The 18,114-nt window shown below is 43.5% G+C and overlaps 1 protein-coding gene across 1 annotated transcript in view; it reads right to left on the bottom strand.

The window, feature by feature from the left end:
• Positions 1-413: 413 nt before the first annotated feature.
• The window catches only part of LOC120383846 (myosin heavy chain, skeletal muscle, adult-like), a 33,902-nt gene continuing 16,201 nt past the window's right edge, over positions 414-18,114 (bottom strand). Inside the window, exons 20-40 of the mRNA XM_039502133.1 lie at positions 17,938-18,061; positions 17,716-17,852; positions 17,361-17,616; positions 15,012-15,254; positions 13,697-13,873; positions 13,465-13,610; positions 13,293-13,383; positions 12,619-13,008; positions 12,197-12,323; positions 10,398-10,516; positions 9,663-9,859; positions 9,078-9,261; positions 8,832-8,997; positions 8,556-8,680; positions 7,999-8,307; positions 7,695-7,898; positions 5,854-5,979; positions 5,590-5,760; positions 5,401-5,505; positions 5,183-5,278; positions 414-727 (exon numbers count right to left, since the gene is read on the bottom strand). Of these exons, the coding sequence (XP_039358067.1) occupies positions 575-727; positions 5,183-5,278; positions 5,401-5,505; positions 5,590-5,760; positions 5,854-5,979; positions 7,695-7,898; positions 7,999-8,307; positions 8,556-8,680; positions 8,832-8,997; positions 9,078-9,261; positions 9,663-9,859; positions 10,398-10,516; positions 12,197-12,323; positions 12,619-13,008; positions 13,293-13,383; positions 13,465-13,610; positions 13,697-13,873; positions 15,012-15,254; positions 17,361-17,616; positions 17,716-17,852; positions 17,938-18,061 (3,646 nt within the window). The 3' untranslated portion in view covers positions 414-574. The remainder of the gene's footprint in view (positions 728-5,182; positions 5,279-5,400; positions 5,506-5,589; positions 5,761-5,853; positions 5,980-7,694; positions 7,899-7,998; positions 8,308-8,555; positions 8,681-8,831; positions 8,998-9,077; positions 9,262-9,662; positions 9,860-10,397; positions 10,517-12,196; positions 12,324-12,618; positions 13,009-13,292; positions 13,384-13,464; positions 13,611-13,696; positions 13,874-15,011; positions 15,255-17,360; positions 17,617-17,715; positions 17,853-17,937; positions 18,062-18,114) is intronic.

The raw sequence follows: 18,114 nt of genomic DNA on the forward strand, positions 1-18,114 counted from the left end.
CTACCAAAACACTCCTCTGCACAACAATTCCTTCCTGGAGAGAAGCTGAGAGAAAGAACAAACCACATGTGAGAATTGTTAATCACATTGCTTAATACACTACTGGAAGGTGCTCAGATACCACGATGATGAGGATGATATAAGAATCTGAATAGAATAGAATAGAATAGGGTTTAGGCTGAACTTTCAACATTAACATTTGGCATTTCTTACTCTTGAGCACTCACTTTCTCAATCTTTGTATCACGTTTAACACTATTTTTCCTCTCAGTGAATAATTTTATGATGTATAATGAAGAAATACTATGTGATCAGGTAATTAAAGACTGTGTTGTAATGGATGCATGCAAAGGACAAGAGTTAAAATTAAACATTCAATAGTGCACAAACCTTAATAATACCCCAAAGCTAATCTGTAAAAAACAAAAGCCCCTACTAGTTCTTTGTATGCAAAGGTCTCTACAATCTTTATTTCCTAAACAGTGAGGACAGAATAACCAATAAATACAACAAAGTGACAGAGAGATTCACATTTTGTGCATTTCTTCAGTCACTTTGTAGCATGGTGACATCCTCACTCTTCTCCTTCAATCTTCCTGTGAATCTCGCGGCTCTTCACCCGCAGTTTGTTAACCTGGGACTCCGCAATGTCAGCCCGCTCCTCAGCCTCCTCCAGCTCGTGCTGGATCTTGCGGAACTTGGTGAGGTTGACATTGGATAGTTCCTCCTGAGGATGGAGAGAGAGTTGTGAAAACCAAAATGCTGACAGTTGCCGTTTGTCAGGAATCAGGCCCTGCAACAGATCCACTCTGGAAGCAGTGCCTGCAGTAGGGCCAGTCTCCGGGCAACCTTAATGAATGCAGCTGGCCTAACGTAGGCTGCCTGTTTGGCTACACACCCTGACTAGTTGGATGGATCAGCAGACCTGCTCTTAAGCCCAGCTGCAGCAGCAGCAGTTCAGCAGTTGCTCACAGCAGTCATCTATATCTATGATATCTCCTGTTGGTTCCCAGCCCTGCTCCTGCCTTGCCTCGCTCCAGGTAACCTGGACCCTTGGCTCAGATTTCTGACCTCTGACTCTGGCTCTGACCCTGGGCTCCAATTCCTTGCTAGCAAATGCTCTTCTAACCACTAGAAGTAGCCTAACTGACTTTTGCTCTGACCACTAGGCAGCAACTGCTCATATTCCAGTCACTGACAGTTTGCGCAGCCCAGCACAAAACAATACAAGAACTAGAGCTAATACAGGAATCATGAATTCCACAAAGGCCAATATCTCTCTGAGTGAGATAATGGGAGCCCTATACCTTGCAGAACCAACTTGCCACCCTAAAGGTTTAGCATGCAGTCCTGCAAGCTCAATCTGAGCTGTCTTCAGCTCCAACCCCAACTCTCCATGAGAGCAACTTCCCCCTGTATGACAAGTTAAATGGCAATTGCAACAAATTTTGTGGATTTCTAAATCAGTGTTGGCTCCTATTTCTACTATGCCCACAGTTGTACCCCACTGACAAAGCCTCTCACCTACACCCGGTGCACCAGGAGCTCAAGGAACATTTCCAGTCTGCCAATAAATATCATGCTGACTGAAGCTGTCAGGGCCACCCCAAATCTAGTCATAGGGGATAACATGTGGCTCTCGGCCCAGAACTTTAAATTTAGCTGCCCATCTGCCAGACTACCAATACCTGAGCCCTTTCAGTGTTATACAACGTGTGAATCCTATGCCTTTTAGGTTACAGCTGCCCAAGTCCTTGAAGATACACACTGTCTTTCACATCACACTTTTAAAGCCCTACATTGAGAACCCATACGCAAACCGCTCTGACCTTCCACTGCCCACTGCCATCCATAACAGTCCACAGACAGGAGAAGTACTTGGTCCACTGAACCCTCCACTCTTGGCAAATTAGGGGAAGGCTCCAGTAAGGGGTGGACTGGGAAGGCTACAGAATAAACTAGCGGTCATGGGAATGAACATCCACACCCTGGCCTATTGCAAGAGTTTTTCAGTAGTACCCTGAGAAACCAGGCCCTGGGTCCATAGGAGATGCACTCGAAAGGAATCAGGGCTTGTAGCAGAGCCAGTCTGGAAGCAGGGCCCAAAGCAGAGCCAGTCTCTGGGCAATCTTAATGCGCACAGCTGGCCTACAGTAGGCTGCCTGATTGGTTGGAAGGTTCAGCAGATTGGCTCTTAAAGCCAGCAGCAGCAGCAGCAGTTCAACAACTGCTCAAAGCATGTACCCAGAGCTGCAGTAGTGCCTGCTCCTGCCTTGTTCCCAACCTTGCTCTTGCTTTGTTCCTGCCCTGCTCCTGCCTTGGCTCCAACGTTGTCCCTGCCTTGCCTCACTCCAGGTAAGCCAGTTCTGCCCCTGGACTCCGACTCCTGACTGATGACTTTGTCCCTGACCCTTGACTCTGGTGTCTGGACTCTGGCTGCAGCTCTGACCCTGGGCTCCAATTTCTGGCTACCAACTAGGCTATCTAACCACTAGGTCTAACACCTGCTCTGACCACTAGATGTGACTGTGCTTGTCCTAGTCACTGACCCCCTTTTCTGCATTTGGAACTTTATGGGATACAATTGCTTAATCTGTCACTCACTTGCCATCTCTTATCTGGAAACCAAGTACAGACCTTCTCACACTCACCATTTTCTATGTTAGAAAATTCATTAAAAGCGAGGTGAAATCCTTTTTAAATGTAGAATGATGCTGCACATGTAATTGCTACTAGAAGTCTATTCACTTAGGGACAGGGAAATGACAAAAATCCAGAAGAGAAGTGTCATCCATTCTTGCTTGTGAGCCTTTCAGGAGACAGTTTTAGGTCTGCAATTTGTATGCTCCGAGTTCAGGATTGTACAATGAACAAACCACCTTTCATTACATTGTAGCGCCAACAACAAGAGTGCATCCACCCTGAAGCTGAGTTCCAGGAGACACAGCCTTGATAACAGTGTGTTTCATTGAGCAGCATGGAGAGTTATTGTTGCATCCGCACCATTAATCTACCATTTGAATACTGAGCTCCACCGAGTCAGATATGCCATGTATTGTGTGCACACAACTGCAGTGTATGAAAGTGATCTTTTGATTGGCAGTCTGGGTACTTTGAACCATTATGGGATATTCAAAGAGTCAGATTGCCCTGAACAGAATGAGAAAATGAGGAGCAGTTTCAAGAGAAAAGTAGGAATTTCTCATTCTGTCACAATCCTATTCCTCCCTAAGAGCCTGATCCAAAGTCCATTGAAGTTAACTGGAGCCTTTCCAGTAATTCCAGTGAGGTTTGGATCAGATCCTCACAGAGGAGGCACTTGCCTCCCACTCATTTTCCCTCTTCTCTCTCCCAGTCAGGCAGCATAGACTCAGATCAGGCAGATCCCTACTTCCTTCCTTCTCTTCCAGCCAGGCAGCTCCTCTCTCAGTCCCTAACTATCCTCAGGCAGCTGTCTGGGTTACCAAGGAAGCAGCATAATGCTCTTTCTTAGGAAGGATGGATCTTTGCAGAGGAAAATGAAATTTGATTCTTGGTTTGGAATGAAAGCTGAGAATTTGCATAAAATTGTGGAATGATGAAAAAATTCACAGAGAGCTTAAATCATGGGATCCTCCATTCTGCTTAACGTTATTATCCTGCTGCCCCTTAGGTGAAGGCAGGGATTTAGAGGAGTTAGTGAGTAATGAGACACTCACAATCTCCCTCTTGCAAATTGTCCCATCCGCAGAGACCAGACATCCTTATCTGTACTGGGTCTGGGGCAGGCAACACAAGGAGCATGTTCACAGAGGCAAGGCCTCATCAGGCCATGCTAACAACCTTGGCAGTTGAGTTGCCAGCTGACTCAGGTGTGCACTTCCAATCATTTAGCACTTTTTGTTATTTTTAAACTACCCTCCACAAACCCAGCAAGAAGAATCTGCCTCATGGTGGCCTAGGCACATGCTAAATCTGGAAGATTTTTTGTGCAACTGCGATTGAGTTATTAGTAGAGCTAAGCAAAGTCTTCAGTAGAGTTGCTAGAATTTTTTTTCATTTTAATGAAAAATAGTCTTTTTTCTAAACAAATTATTTCACAGATTCCTTTCAAAACAGCTTTTCATTGAAACTGAAAATTTCAAAATTTTGAATTTCAAACTGTTTCACCCCATCCTATCAATTTTCTTCCCTTTTTCCATTTTGCAAAATGAATGTGATCGAATGAATGATGTTTCATTTGTCCTTTGTTTTCTTTTTCCTTTTCCCACTAGGTAACCTTTCAAAATGTTCTCAACTTTGGAAAAGTTGCACAATAGCAAAATGGTAAAGGAGCTCTGTAACTTTGCATTCTAGAACTTTTCCAAGTTTGAGAAGATTTTGAAAAGTTACGAAGTAGCTGAAGAAATTTTCAATGAGGTGAGAGCTCTTTTGGGGAGAGATGAAAAAAAATGCATGTACCTAGCACATATGGTTTTCATCTGCACGAGTCAGTGATTGCTGATTTAGGCACTGGTCCCTAACTGGCATATACATAAAACAGCAACATTTCTCCACTTTCAGCAAAAATTTAATTGCAAAATGCTGTAGAATTCTTATATTGCTCAGTTTTCTTATCATTTATTAAATCCTCTATATAATGTACTATGAAATATGAACCTAAACACTGACAAATAAACTATGCTTACCAAATGTACTTATATATATTATTATTTTATGATTTTTTATTGTTTCTTTGCTTACTCTTTCAGTAATTAGTTCCTCAGATATAAGCATGAATTATCAAGCTTCTGTTGATCCTTAAACCTTGTTCTCCTGTACAACTTCATAATTTCTTATATCCACTAGTTAGCATGGGCGGCACATGAGCCTCCCATTTGGGGAGGCTAGCCCCTGGCCCCGTCCCAGCCGCCCTGAGTCCCGCCGCACCACCCGGCCCAGGCCACCGGTCACCCCGTCGTGGCCAGCCCGCCCTGAGTCCCAGGCCGCTTCAGGGAAGAGGAGCAGCCTGGGCTGGGACCAGGGGAGAAGAGTGGGAGGCAGGAGGGGGCCTTGGAGCAGAGCATGGGCAGGGCCATGCCTGGCTGTTTGGGGAGGCTTAGCCTCCCTGAACCTATGATACCTGCCACACATCCTATGCTAGTTAGTACAATTCCTACCTCGTTAGCAGGTAACTATCATCCCTCCTCCGACTGATACTTACAGACTCCTCGGCTTGTCTCTTGTAAGATTTCACTTTCATTTGTAGTTTATCAACCAGATCCTGAAGCCTGAGAATATTCTTCCGGTCTTCCTCAGACTGAAAGCAGTTAATAAAGCAGGAAAGAGCTGAGTTCATTTGCCCATATGATAAAATAAAATTATCCCCTGCAGGTTTACATGAAAAAAGGATGTGACAGCACAAAGGGCCTCCCTCCTTACCTGATAGGTCAGTTCCTTTACTCTTCTCTCATACTTGCGAACACCCTTGATAGCATCAGTGCTGCGTTTCTGCTCATTGTCAACCTCACCTTCCAACTCACGCACCTGAAATGAGAAATGGATCGTTGAGTTTCACTGTGACTGGACATAGGAAATGCTCCTAAATGCACAAATATGGGGAATACACACTCTGGCCTCCAGTTTCTGGATTTGCTTCTTGCCACCCTTCAGTGCCAGCTGCTCTGCCTCATCCAGACGGAGCTGCAGGTCCTTCACCGTCTGGTCCAGGTTCTTCTTCATCCTCTCCAGGTGGGCGCTGGTGTCCTGCTCCTTCTTCAGCTCCTCCGCCATCATGGCCGCCTAGTGAATAAAGAAAGGAAACCGATCCAGAAAACCAGCCATTTCAGGTGCAAACATGACCATGTTCTCCAAAGAAAGGTGCCTTCAACTCACATCCGTGATTGCCTTCTTGGCCTTGTCTTCTGCATTACGTGCTTCCTGAATTGTCTCTTCCATTTCACTCTGGATTTGGGAAATATCTGTTTCCAACTTCTTCTTCGTGTTGATCAGGCTGGTGTTCTGTTTAACAATAGACAAGACGTTTTTACAGTTAGTCCCAAAATATTGACTCTGGAAAATGAACTGAATATTTGTATTTAATGTACAGGTTACTATTAACATTGTTCTGCAGCAGAACTCTCCTGCAAATGTATCATTGCTGCAGAACATTGACAGCTAGTCAGTGATGTGCTGTGAATATTTTAAGGGCTCTCACTAATACCCCCATAGTCTGTGACAAACTCAATGTGCCAATTGTTGTAAATCTGGTCCATTCCAAAACAAAATAATCACTGTATAGAAATACTTCCTGAATGTCAGAGATTACTTAAAAGTATCCAGTGACAGAAACTGTAAAGGAGGCAGGAAAGCCACTCCCAGAGCCTCTGAGACACTTGTCCTGCTCCATCATATCACTTCAATTATAACCTTCATCATTCCTGTGTCATCTTCAACACAGCAACATGAAGAAAACCAAGGATGGCCTTGCAGCTTCTTGCTTTCTGTTTAACAAAGGTCCATCCTATTGACATTAGCATAAAGGCCATTTCAGGAACAAAAATCTTCTAAACACCCCCTAGCACTGCTCTTTGGAGCAGGGTACATACATAGCAATCTTCTGCTTAGGGGTTTGTGGATATTATCATCTATAAGGTGGATAAAAACCTCGCTAGAGTGTCGGGCTCAACGGGTAGTGATCAATGGCTCCATGTCTAGTTGGCAGCCAGTATCAAGCAGAGTGCCCCAAGGGTTGGTCCTGGGGCCGGTTTTGTTCAATATCTTCATTAATGATCTGGAGGATGGTGTGGCCTGCATCCTGAGCAAGTTTGCAGATGACACTAAACTGGGAGGAGTGGTCGATAGGCTGGAGGGTAGGGACAGGATACACAGGGTCCTAGACAAATTAGAGGATTGGGTCAAAAGAAATCTGATGTAGTTCAATGAGGACAAGTGCAGAGTCCTGCACTTATGATGGAAGAATCCCATGCACTGCTACAGACTAGGGACCAAATGGCTAGGCAGCAGTTCTACAGAAAAGGACCTAGGGGTTATGGTGGACGAGAAGCTGGATATGAGTCAACAGTGCGCCCTTGTTGTCAAGAAGCCTAATGGCATTTTGGGCTGTATAAGTAGGAGCATTGCCAGCAGATCGAGGGACATGATCATTCCCCTCTATTCAGCATTGGTGAGGCCTCATCTGGAGTACTGTGCCCAGTTTTGGGCCCCATACTACACGAAGGATGTGGAAAAATTGGAAAGAGTCCAGCAGAAGGTAAGAAAAATGATTAGGGCACTGGAGCACATGACTTATGAGGAGAGGCTGAGGGAACTGGAATTGTTTAATCTGCAGAAGAGAAGAAGGGGGGATTTGATAGCTGCTTTCAACTACCTGAAAGAGGGTTCCAAAGAGGATGGATCTAGACTGTTCTCAGTGGTAGCAGATGACAGAACAAGGAGTAATGGTCTCAAGTTGCAGTGGGAGAGGTCTAGGTTGGATATTAGGAAACACAGTTTCACTGGGAGGGTGGTGAAGCACTGGAATGGGTTACCTAGGGAGGTGGTAGAATCTCCATCCTTAGAGGTTTTTAAGGTCAGGCTTGACAAAGCCCTGGCTGGGATGATTTAGTTGGGTTGGTCCTGCTTTGAGCAGGGGGTCAGATTAGATGCCCTCCTGAGGAACCTTCCAACCCTGATATTCTATGATTCTATGATTTCTTTTCACACTAGACCCTAACCTGGGTGTGCAGGAGCTGCACTCGTTCACTTGCATCCAGAAGCTCCTGTTCAGCCACTTTCCTGGCCCTCTCTGTCTGTTCCAGAGCTGCCCTCAGCTCCTCAATTTCGGCCAGCATCAGGTTAGCTCTGCGCTCAACCATGGCCACCTGCTCCTTCAGGTCTTCTTGGCTTCGGAGAGCATCATCCAAGTGTATCTGGGTATCCTGTAAAACGAGTGAGAGAAATTACCTGGAGGCGCAGACTCCTTGACATGCTGAAAAGACCAGTTGAGCTATCACACTAGGTATGTGTGGCTTACTGTACCTTGAGCACTCCTTGTGTGTTTCGCAGGTTCTTCTGTGCCTCTGCAGCCAGGCGGCTGGCATGGCTCAGCTGGATCTCCATTTCATTCAGATCCCCTTCCATCTTCTTCTTTAGCCTAATGGCTTCATTTCTGCTCCTGATCTCAGCATCCAGGGTGCTCTGCATGGACTCCACAACTCTGATATGGTTTCTCTTCAGCTGATCAATTTCTTCATCTTTCTCAGCAATCTTCCTGTCGATTTCAGACTTTACCTGGTTCAGCTCAAGTTGGATGCGGAGGATTTTGCCCTCTTCATGTTCTAGTGAAGCCTTAACAAGAGCAAGTGAAGGGTTAATAAAGGGACATAAATAGTTTTTTCCTTCCAAATAAAGTATTAAATGCTCCCACAGACTGTAATGTAGTGCTATGGGTAGTATGGACACTGAGTACATAACTTCCAGCACAGCATGAGCTGTCCTCCTGTCCCTGTGAATTATCCCATCGTGTTTACAATAGGATACAGCTCCAAGGTTTTCTGACTTTCTCTTTGTAAAGCAGTGACTAATGGTGTGTGTACCTCAGCTTCCTCCAGAGCAGACTGGATTTCTGATTTCTCTTGTTCAATCTGCTTCTTCACTTTCTCCAGCTCATGGATGGTCTTTCCCCCCTCTGCAATCTGCTCCGTGAGGTCAGAAATCTCCTCTGTTGGGTTACAGACAAATAACATAGTAAGACAAAGGGCCGAAAGAGAGAGAGGCTCCTTAGAAATGCCACTGGCACAGACAGATTCACTTTAGAGTGTTGACAAGCTTTCCAGAAGGCCCATGTTAGGAGAAGAAATCCAGGGACTTACGCTGCAAGTTTTTGTTCTCGCGCTTCAGAGTTTCAAGTTGATCCAAGGTTTCCTCATAAGAATTCTTCATCTTAAACAGCTCCGTGCTGAGAGAGCGAGACTCCTTCTGGGAAGCTTCCAGTTCTGCCTGCGTTTCCTCGTATTTCTGCTTCCATTCTGCCAGAACCTGAAGAACAACAAGACCTTAGTCTAAGCAATGGAGATGACTAGAGGATGCTCCATCCAACACCCACAAGGCTGAAATACCTTATCGAAATTCTTCTGCTTCTTATCCAGAGCTGCACAGGCAGCATTAGATCTTTCCACATCAATCATCAGGTCCTCCACTTCATTCTGCAGCCTCTGCTTCGTCTTTTCAAGAGAAGCACATTTGGAATTCACAGCTTCGACATGTTCTTCAGCATCCTGCAGACGCTGGGCAAGCTTCTTCCTGGAAGATTGTAAATTCAGCTCCCATTTAGTGAGTAAATTCAGCTCCCATTTAGTGAGCAATATGGGAAGCAAACTGTGTCATCTCTTCTGGGCAGTGACCCCTTTCTCAGTCACTCTAATCCAATTCATATACAGTACAATGTCTCTGATAATCCCTCTGCCATCAGCTCACACACATTATCGACAGAGTATAGCGCCTCTCTTAGTCTTTCTAAACATAATGTACATATTTGCCATTTTCCAACTCATACCACTAAATGGATATACTGCATCTCCTCTAATCACCCTCCCCAAGCACATCCTTGGCCTCTTCCAGTCCCATCCTGAGCATATCACTGGCCTCTTCACATTTCCCCATTTAGTTCTTGGCCTCTTCCAGTCCTCCACCCCAGCACATACTTGGCCTCTTCTAGTTCCTCTGTGCGCTGAATGGCGTCCGTCTCGTATTTGGTTCGCCACTGGGCAACTTCGCTGTTGGCCTTGGACAGGGCACGTTGCAGCTCACCCTTGGCTTCCTGCTCCTCCTCATATTGCTCCCGGAGCAAGTCGCAGTCATGGCGAGCAGACTGCAAGGCGTGGGCCAGTGCGTTCTTAGCCTGGAGATACAACAGGAATAGCACAGTGATGTAGCTAAATATCCTGGGAATCTTCCTGACAGTGAACTCTGAAGGCTGTGGAAAGCTATCCCGGGGAAGTGGTGCTAGATTCAATGGATGATAAACTTTATGCTGGGTTTTGATAATTGCAGGTGCCTCAGGCATTAGCGCACCTTGATCTCTCCTATTCTCTGCCTGTGGCACAAAATAGTTTAGTCTCCGGAGGGTTGTAACACTTCAGTATAATTTTGGATGATGGGCTCAGTATGTGGTTGCTGATTTGTGTTGGGGTCCTCTGATATACAGGACAGATTAAATGATCCAGTGGTCCTTTCAGGCCTGAAACTCTGTGACTCTATGAAAGCATTCATAAATATAATGTAGGGAACAATCCTGCATTTGCAGGGGCTGGGTTAGGTGACCTACAGGACCTTTCCCCTTCTATTCTCTAGGGTGCTATGGTTTCATTTGAGGTTAAAGCATCTTGCTCACAACAAGAATCCAGCTTCACTGAAAAGGCTGTTGGAAAAATCCTCACCTTTATCTCCTCCTCTAGATGCCTCTTTAGTTCCTCAATCTGTTGGGTAAATGCCTGTTTAGCTCTTGAGAGCTGAGAAATCAAACCATCTTTTTCCTCTACCTGGCGCGCAAATTCACCTAAGAAAGATTCCAGATAGATTATATTAAATGGCAATTAAGTGAACATAATAAAGGAATTTATTTTAAAACAGATTAATTTAGAAGGGTCTTCTAGAGCCTTGTCAAAGGCTTACAAAAGGGTACTGGGGCTGCAAGGGGCCAAAACATCTGTTAGTCTATAAGGTACCACAGGACTCTTTGTCGCTTTTTACAGATCCACACTAACATGGCTACCCCTCTGATAGATTAACATAATTTGTTGTGGAAGAGTCAACATGTTTTTTGTAAAGGGAAATCATGCCTCACCAATCTAGTAGAATTCTTTGAGCGCATCAACAAGCATGTGGACAAGGGGGAGCCAGTGGATATAGTGTATTTAGATTTTCAGAAAGCCTTTGACAAGGTCCCTCACCAAAGGCTCTTAAACATAGTAAGCAGTAGTGATAAGAGGGAAGGTCCTCTCATGGATTTGTTACTTGTTAAAAGATAGAGAAAAAGGGAAGGAATAAATGGTCAGTTCTCAGGATGGAGAGAGGTAAATAGTGGTGTCCCCCAGGGGTCTGTACTGAACTCAGTCCTATTCAATATATTCTAAATGATCTGGAAAAAGGGGTAAACAGTGAGGTGGCAAAATTTTCAGACGATACAAAACAGGCAGACTGCAAAGAGCTACAAAGGGATCTCTCAAAACTGGGTGTCTGGGTAACAAAATGGCAGATGAAATTCAAAGTTAATAAATGGAAAGTAATGCACATTAGAAAACATAATCCCAACTATACATATAAAATGATGGGGTCTAAATTAGCTGTTACCACTCAAGAAAGAGATCTTGGAGTCACTGTGGATAGTTCTTGGAAAACATCTGCTCAATGTGCACTGGCAGTCAAAAAAACAAACAGAATGTTGGGAACCATTAAGAAAGAGATAGATAATAAGACAAAAAATATCATACTGTCTCTTTATAAATCCATGGTATGCCCACATCTTGAATACTTTATGCAGATGTGGTCACCATATCTCAAAAAAGATACATTGGAAATGGAAAAGGTTCAGAAAAGGGCAACAAAAATGATTAAGGGCATGGAACGGCTGCTATATGAGGAAAGACTAATAAGACTGGGACATTTCAGCTTGGAAAAAAAGAAGAGTAAGGGCAGATATGATTGAGGTCTATAAAATCATGACTGGTGTGAAGAAAGTAAATAAGAAAGTTGTTATTTACTCCTCATAACACAAGAACTAGGGGTCACCAAATGAAATTAATAGGCAGCAAGTTTAAAACAAACAAAAGGAAGTATTTTTTCACACAACGCACAGTCAACCTGTGGAACTCCTTGCCAGGGGATGTTTGAGAAGGCCAAGACTATAACAGTGTTCAAACAATAACTAGATAAATTCATGGAGGATAGGTCCATCAATGGCTATTAGTCAAGATTGGCAGGCAGGATAGGCTGTTTTCCAGAAGCAGGGAATGGGTGATGAGATGGATCACTTGATGATTACCTGTTCTGTTCTTTCCCTCTGGGGCACCTGGCATGGGCCACTGTCAGAATAGAGGATACTGGCCTCCATAGACCTTTGGTCTGACCCAGTATGGCTGTTCTTATGGTGGATCAGATGTTGTGCATACGATGGAAATTTCCTCTTATCCCAAAATCTCCTGTATGCGCTCACAGTTGTACAACATGTATGTTTTACCTGATTCTGTCTGTAGACGAGCTCTTTGAGCATTGAGGTCATTGATCATACGCTGATGCTCTTCTTCCTTTGTCTTAATCTCGCTAAGCTGATCTTCCAGAGTGCGGCACATTTTTTCAAGGTTTGCCTTTGTGTGAAATGGACAGAAAGACAGAGGATTAAACACATGGGCTCTCCAGCATTCTGAGATCATTGGCATCTTTGTCATGACAAACTACATGTGGGCTCAATTAGTAAGGAAACCTCACCCTTCATAAAACTGAATATTATGCAAATAGTAAAATAAAAATGGTATTATGTATGTGACATAGCAATGACATCACTGAATTTTTCGTCTTTATAATTAAGACTACTACTACAAAGTGCAAATCTGAAGGTGCAGTCTGTTTTCTGCAGTAAACATATATATATTGTTTCTGTACCTTGGCTTTGGAGACAGTCTCCAGATTACTAGCCAGGTCGTCAATCTCCATCTTTAGTTCACTCTTCTCCTTCTCCAGCTTCTGCTTGACTCGTTGCAGGTTGTCAATTTGCTCCCCAAGCTCTGCTGTGCTGTCCGCGTGCTTCTTCCGGAGGGCGGCGGCTGTGGCTTCATGCTGCAGAGTGGCCTCTTCAAGGTCTCGGCGCATTTTCTGGAATTCTGCCTCACGCTTCTTGTTCATCTCAATCTGAACCGCTGTGGCTCCACCAGCTTCTTCCAGACGCTCACTGATCTCCTCAAGTTCCCTGGAGAGATCACCCCGCTGCTTCTCTGCTTTTGCCCGAGAGGCACGTTCAGCCTCTATCTCCTCCTCCAGTTCCTCAATACGAGCCTAGAGAACAACAGGAAACACTAAGACTGTGGCTTTGTTCTGGAGTCAACACCAGTATGGCTGTTGGCAGAGTTCTGCTGGCATAACACCGTAGAATAGATGCGGCCTACACTGACAACAGGGGTTCCGGTGGCAAAGGAACATCACCTCCCTGAACTGGGGTAGCTACATCCAAAGACCCATTGAGAGAAATTTGGGTCCCTGATACATCACGCTCACTAAGACCAATCCCTTCCTTTAAACTGAACTCCCTCTTGGGCTGAAGCAGATAAACTATGACTTGCCTGTAACTCTTTGATCTTCTTCTGCAGCTGGATGCCAAGGACTTGCTCATCCTCTATTCTGCTTAGGAACTGACTGATTTCAAAGTCTTTCCTTTTCACACACACAAAGAAAAAAATAGTTAGTGCTGGAACAAAATGTATCTGCAGGATACCCCCTGCAAACCATACCTACTTCTTCAGTTTTTCCTCCAGCTGCTGTTTATCATTTTCTAAATCCATTGTAGATTCCTGGGCCAGTTTCAAATCTCCTTCAAGTTTCCTCTTAGCTCTTTCAAGGTCCATGCGAATCTTCTTCTCTTGCTCCAGCGACCCTTCAAGCTAAACAGAAAAAGGCCATAAATTCTCTGCTAACAAGAGCCTAATTTCACACTGGTTTTGTTCTCTCCATATGTTATTGTGCCTACATCATCCACTTGCTGCTCCAGCTTGGTTTTAGCTTTAGTCAGTGTGTTCACTTTGTCCTCTTCTGCCTGCAGGTCATCCAGGGTCTGCTGATGGGCCTCCTGGAGGGCTTTCTTTTCCTTTGTCAGTTTAGCGATGGTCTCATCCAGGACTGCCATCTCCTCTGTGAGGTTTTTCACCTGCAGAGTTGAATAAAGATAGTTAAATAAAATGGATACAAAACATTATTTGTGAAATGACAGTGTCATTTAAAATTTAGATTTATTAAATTTGATGTTTTTTATCCAAGATTTTGTAAGATTCAAGCAATGGCTGCATGGAAATGTAATATAATAAGCAGAAAGCACTGTATGTGTGAAGTCATAGCTACTTTATCATCTTTATCATCTTTTCTCTGAGTGAACTCAGAAAAAATGGGAAGAGATTTTCATGAAACTGTAGTAATTTACAGCTGAAAACTCCCACATCTGCCCTACTAAGGTCTGGATTTGTCTCATTTCAGTCAGTTTGTTCCCTCAACAATAAGAGACCAAATAACAATTTTAATGCCTGCGTTTCAAAAGAGGTCACTTCTCAATTTTTAGGCACTGAAATACATGTTCAGATTTTTAAAAATATTGAGTACTCGGCAACAACCTTTGTCTCAGTTGACAGTTTAGAGTTATGAGGGCTTTAGAAATTTCTATTCCAATTGAGTGATCTGAGCAGTTTTGAAAATCTGTCTGTTTACCACTGAAATATAAATTAGAATGGAGCCTACTCAATTGGTGGCATATCATACCTCATAAGTGTATTAATGTATTTATTATTCCTTACTTGGAGAGTAAATGATTAAGATAAATAAATACATTATTATGTATTGATCTTTTTATTAAATGAATGCAAAGTATAAACTAAATATGTAAATTAAGAAAGTATGTGTGTGTGTGTGTATAATATAAATCTCTCACACAAAAACAATGTTCAAAGAAAAATTTCAAAGTCAAGCACTCCAAGGTTAGGAAATTCTTGAATTAAGGTTGCCTGTGCAACATATCCATTATGATAGAGTTTTTAATTACGTGATTACATACAATTGTTTAACATAGGACCCCCTAGGACTCCTGCTTCATTCAGTATGCAGAATAGATGGTGCACTGTCCCCTTGGCCAGCCAGTCCCAGTTCTTCCCTTCCAAGCTCTTTGTCTGATCTGTCTTTCCCTCACCCCCTTGTTCCTCCTGCCCACATTCCTCATCCTACTGGCTGCCAGTCCCAGTCTCCCTCCAGGCACACATGCACAGATCTCTCTCTCTCATTCATATATATATGGCCTTTACCTTGTTTTCTGTGGCATGTTTTTCCTTTTCAACCTTGGCCAATGTTAACTCAAGGTCATCAATATCTTTCTTCAGCTCAGAACATTCATCCTCCAGTTTCCTCTTTTTGGCTGTCAGCTCAGCGTTCATCTCCTCCTCATCCTCTGCTCTTTCAGTCACCTCCTTAATTTTAGCTTCAAGTTGGATTTTGGTTTTGATCAGTTGATCACATCTTTCCTCAGCATCAGCCAAGCCTTCAGATTCCTGTTGGGGATATGTAGTTTTTCCATTTATTTGTGTTTTGGTGACTTTTAGCTCTATCTTTTATATCACACTAAATAGTGGTATTGTAATAAAGGCTGAAAATAATTATATTTCATCTCAGCACAAAATATGATTGATTTTAATTGTTTACTTGTTGTTTAGAGGATAGGTCCATCAATGGCTATTAGCAAAGATGGTCAGGATTGCTACCCCATGCTCTAGGTGTCCCTAGCCCCTGATTGCCAGATGCTGGGACTGGATGACGGGCTGGATCACTTGATGATGCCCTGTTCTGTTCATTCTCTTTGAAGTACCTAGCATTGGCCACTGTCAGAAGACAGGATACTGGGCTAGATGGACCATTGGTCTGAATCAGTTTGACCATGCTTATGTTCTTATGAGATGTCTGATCATGAAAAATAGCAACTAGATTATTTTTTTAGTCTATTCATAGACAAAAATTAATGTAATAACTACATATGAATGTATATAATCTGTCCCTAAACCATTAAGGTCCAGATCCTACAACAATTTTGCACATGTTCAACCTGAAGTATATGAGTATTCCTCCTGACTTTCCTTTGCTTGTATGCAGAGGTGAAAGTAAGCCAGTACACCCTGGTACGGCATACTGGCAAGAGCCGGTGGGCCGTACCAGGGCGGATCGGCTTCCCTGGTGCAATTTAAAGGGCCTGGGGCGGCGATTTAAAGGGCCCAGGGCTCGGCTGCTGCTACTGCCCCTGGCCCTTTAACTTGCCGCCAGAGCCCCGCCGCCGCCACTCCAGGGCTCCAGCAGCAGAGAGTAGCGGTGGCAGCCAGGAGCCCCCTCCGATGGTGATTTAAAGTGCCCAGGGCTCCGCTGCGGTAGCAGCAGCTGGAGCCCCGGGCCCTTTAAATTACCCCTGGGGCTCCCAGCACCTCTGCAGCTGATAGCTCTGGGGGTTATTTAAAGGGCCCAGGGCTCCCAGCTGCTGCTACCACAGCCCCAGCCCCAGGTCCTTTAAATCCTGATTTAAAGTGCCTGGGGATTTAAAGGCCACGCCTCTTCCAGTTGGGGCCCCACTCCCTCCTAAGGACTCCAGAGTACTGGTAAGTCCTTTAAGTTACTTTCACCCCTGCTTGTATGGTGGTTTGTTAAGCATGTGAGCAGGGTCAGAGCCTAGACATGCATATAAACATCCTATATAATTACATATGCTGTTTTTAATTTTATCTTCTCATCATTGGTTTCTTACCCCACTGTTGGTTGGTGTCACCTATTGTATTTGCATATGATTTGGATTTTAATGGCCTAATTTTCTAAAATGCTGAGACCCAGGAACATTGATTATTCTCAGTAAGAAGGTCAGCTGAGAATGAGAGCTGTTTTGAATACTGAGCATTTTTGAAAATCTGGCTCTTTATGTTAGGAGTCTTGCATTTTTTTTAACTGTTTGAGCATTGTATAAATAAAAATTACAATTTTACCAATTAAAAAGAATGTAGAACTTTTTTGTGCCAGACACCTCAAAAACGGGTATGCTTTAAAATATCATACTTGACATATACTGTACGTAGTATTTGAAGACGAAAGACTTTGTTATTGTTAAAATAATTTAATTTAGAAATAACTAAATTATAGCTACATAAAATTACTACACTTGATATATGCAGTGTTGTGGTGGCCGTGTAGGTCCTGGGATATTAGAGAGACAAGGTGAGTGAGGCAGTATCTTTTATTGGACCAAATTCTGTTGAGAGAGACAAGCTTTTGAGCTTGCACAGATCTCTTTAGGACCCGAAGAAAAGCTCTGTGACCAGAAGTTGGTCCTATAAAAGATATTACTTCCCCCACCTGGTTTCTCTAACACACTTGAAATAGGTGACTTACGTGTGTGTGTGTATACGCCAGATAATTGGACCCATACATTTTGGATAGTGCCCAAATGCACATGCTTAAATTTGAAAATGTAACATTTAATCCTTGTATTTTAATTTGACTTGCAGCATTTTTCTAGTGGAAGGTAACCATCTGTTTGTGCTTCTCTTGCTGGGAAAGTTGCATTTAGAAATTTCAGGCTTAGTTTCCCCTGTGCAATAAGGGTCGAATGCACTGGTGATACTCACAGACTGCACTTGGAGCTGCAGGTCGTTTTTCTCTTGCATCAGGGTCACCATTTTTTCCTCCAGTTCTTTCCTTTTTGCCTCAGACTTAGCAAGCTCTTCCTTCATTTTCTCAAACTCTTCCTTCATAGTGGCCATTTCCTTCTCAGCTTCAGCACTCTTCAGCAAGGGCTTGATCTTGAAGTACAGCTTCATCCAGGGCCAGTGCTTGACATTCATGAATGAGCGAACGTTGTATTGGATACAGAAGACGGACTCTCTATAATGTAATTAAAATATATGTTAAGTGTTGTGTGTGATGAATATAGATGCAATAGCACAAATACAACGAATCCCATGCAAGATGACATATTGCTACCTCCTTTCCACCATTCTTTGATACTCCACTCTCATCAGGAAGCCACGACACCTGGCTTGTGTGCGGGTCATAATCTCTGCTAGTTTATCATCTCTCATCTCCTCTAGAAGACCCAGAAGTCCCGCTTTGAAGAACACCTTGGAAAAGGGAATATTACAAAATATCACTTTCATTCTGGACAAAATACAATTAGATGGTGTTTGAATCAAAGAGTGTCTGTACCTTAGTGTGGCCAAATTTATACTGGGTCTGATCAATATCAATGGATCCAAGTAGTTTCTCAGAAGCCTTCTTGCTATCCATGAACTGTCCCTCTGGAACAGCACTTGCATTTAAAATCCTGTATCTGTAGGAGAAAACCGAATACAAGGATGTTCCTATCACCAAAACCACCATCAC

This window comes from Mauremys reevesii, linkage group 15 (genome assembly GCF_016161935.1).
Source record: "Mauremys reevesii isolate NIE-2019 linkage group 15, ASM1616193v1, whole genome shotgun sequence".
In the NCBI taxonomy this organism is placed as follows: Eukaryota; Metazoa; Chordata; order Testudines; family Geoemydidae; genus Mauremys; species Mauremys reevesii.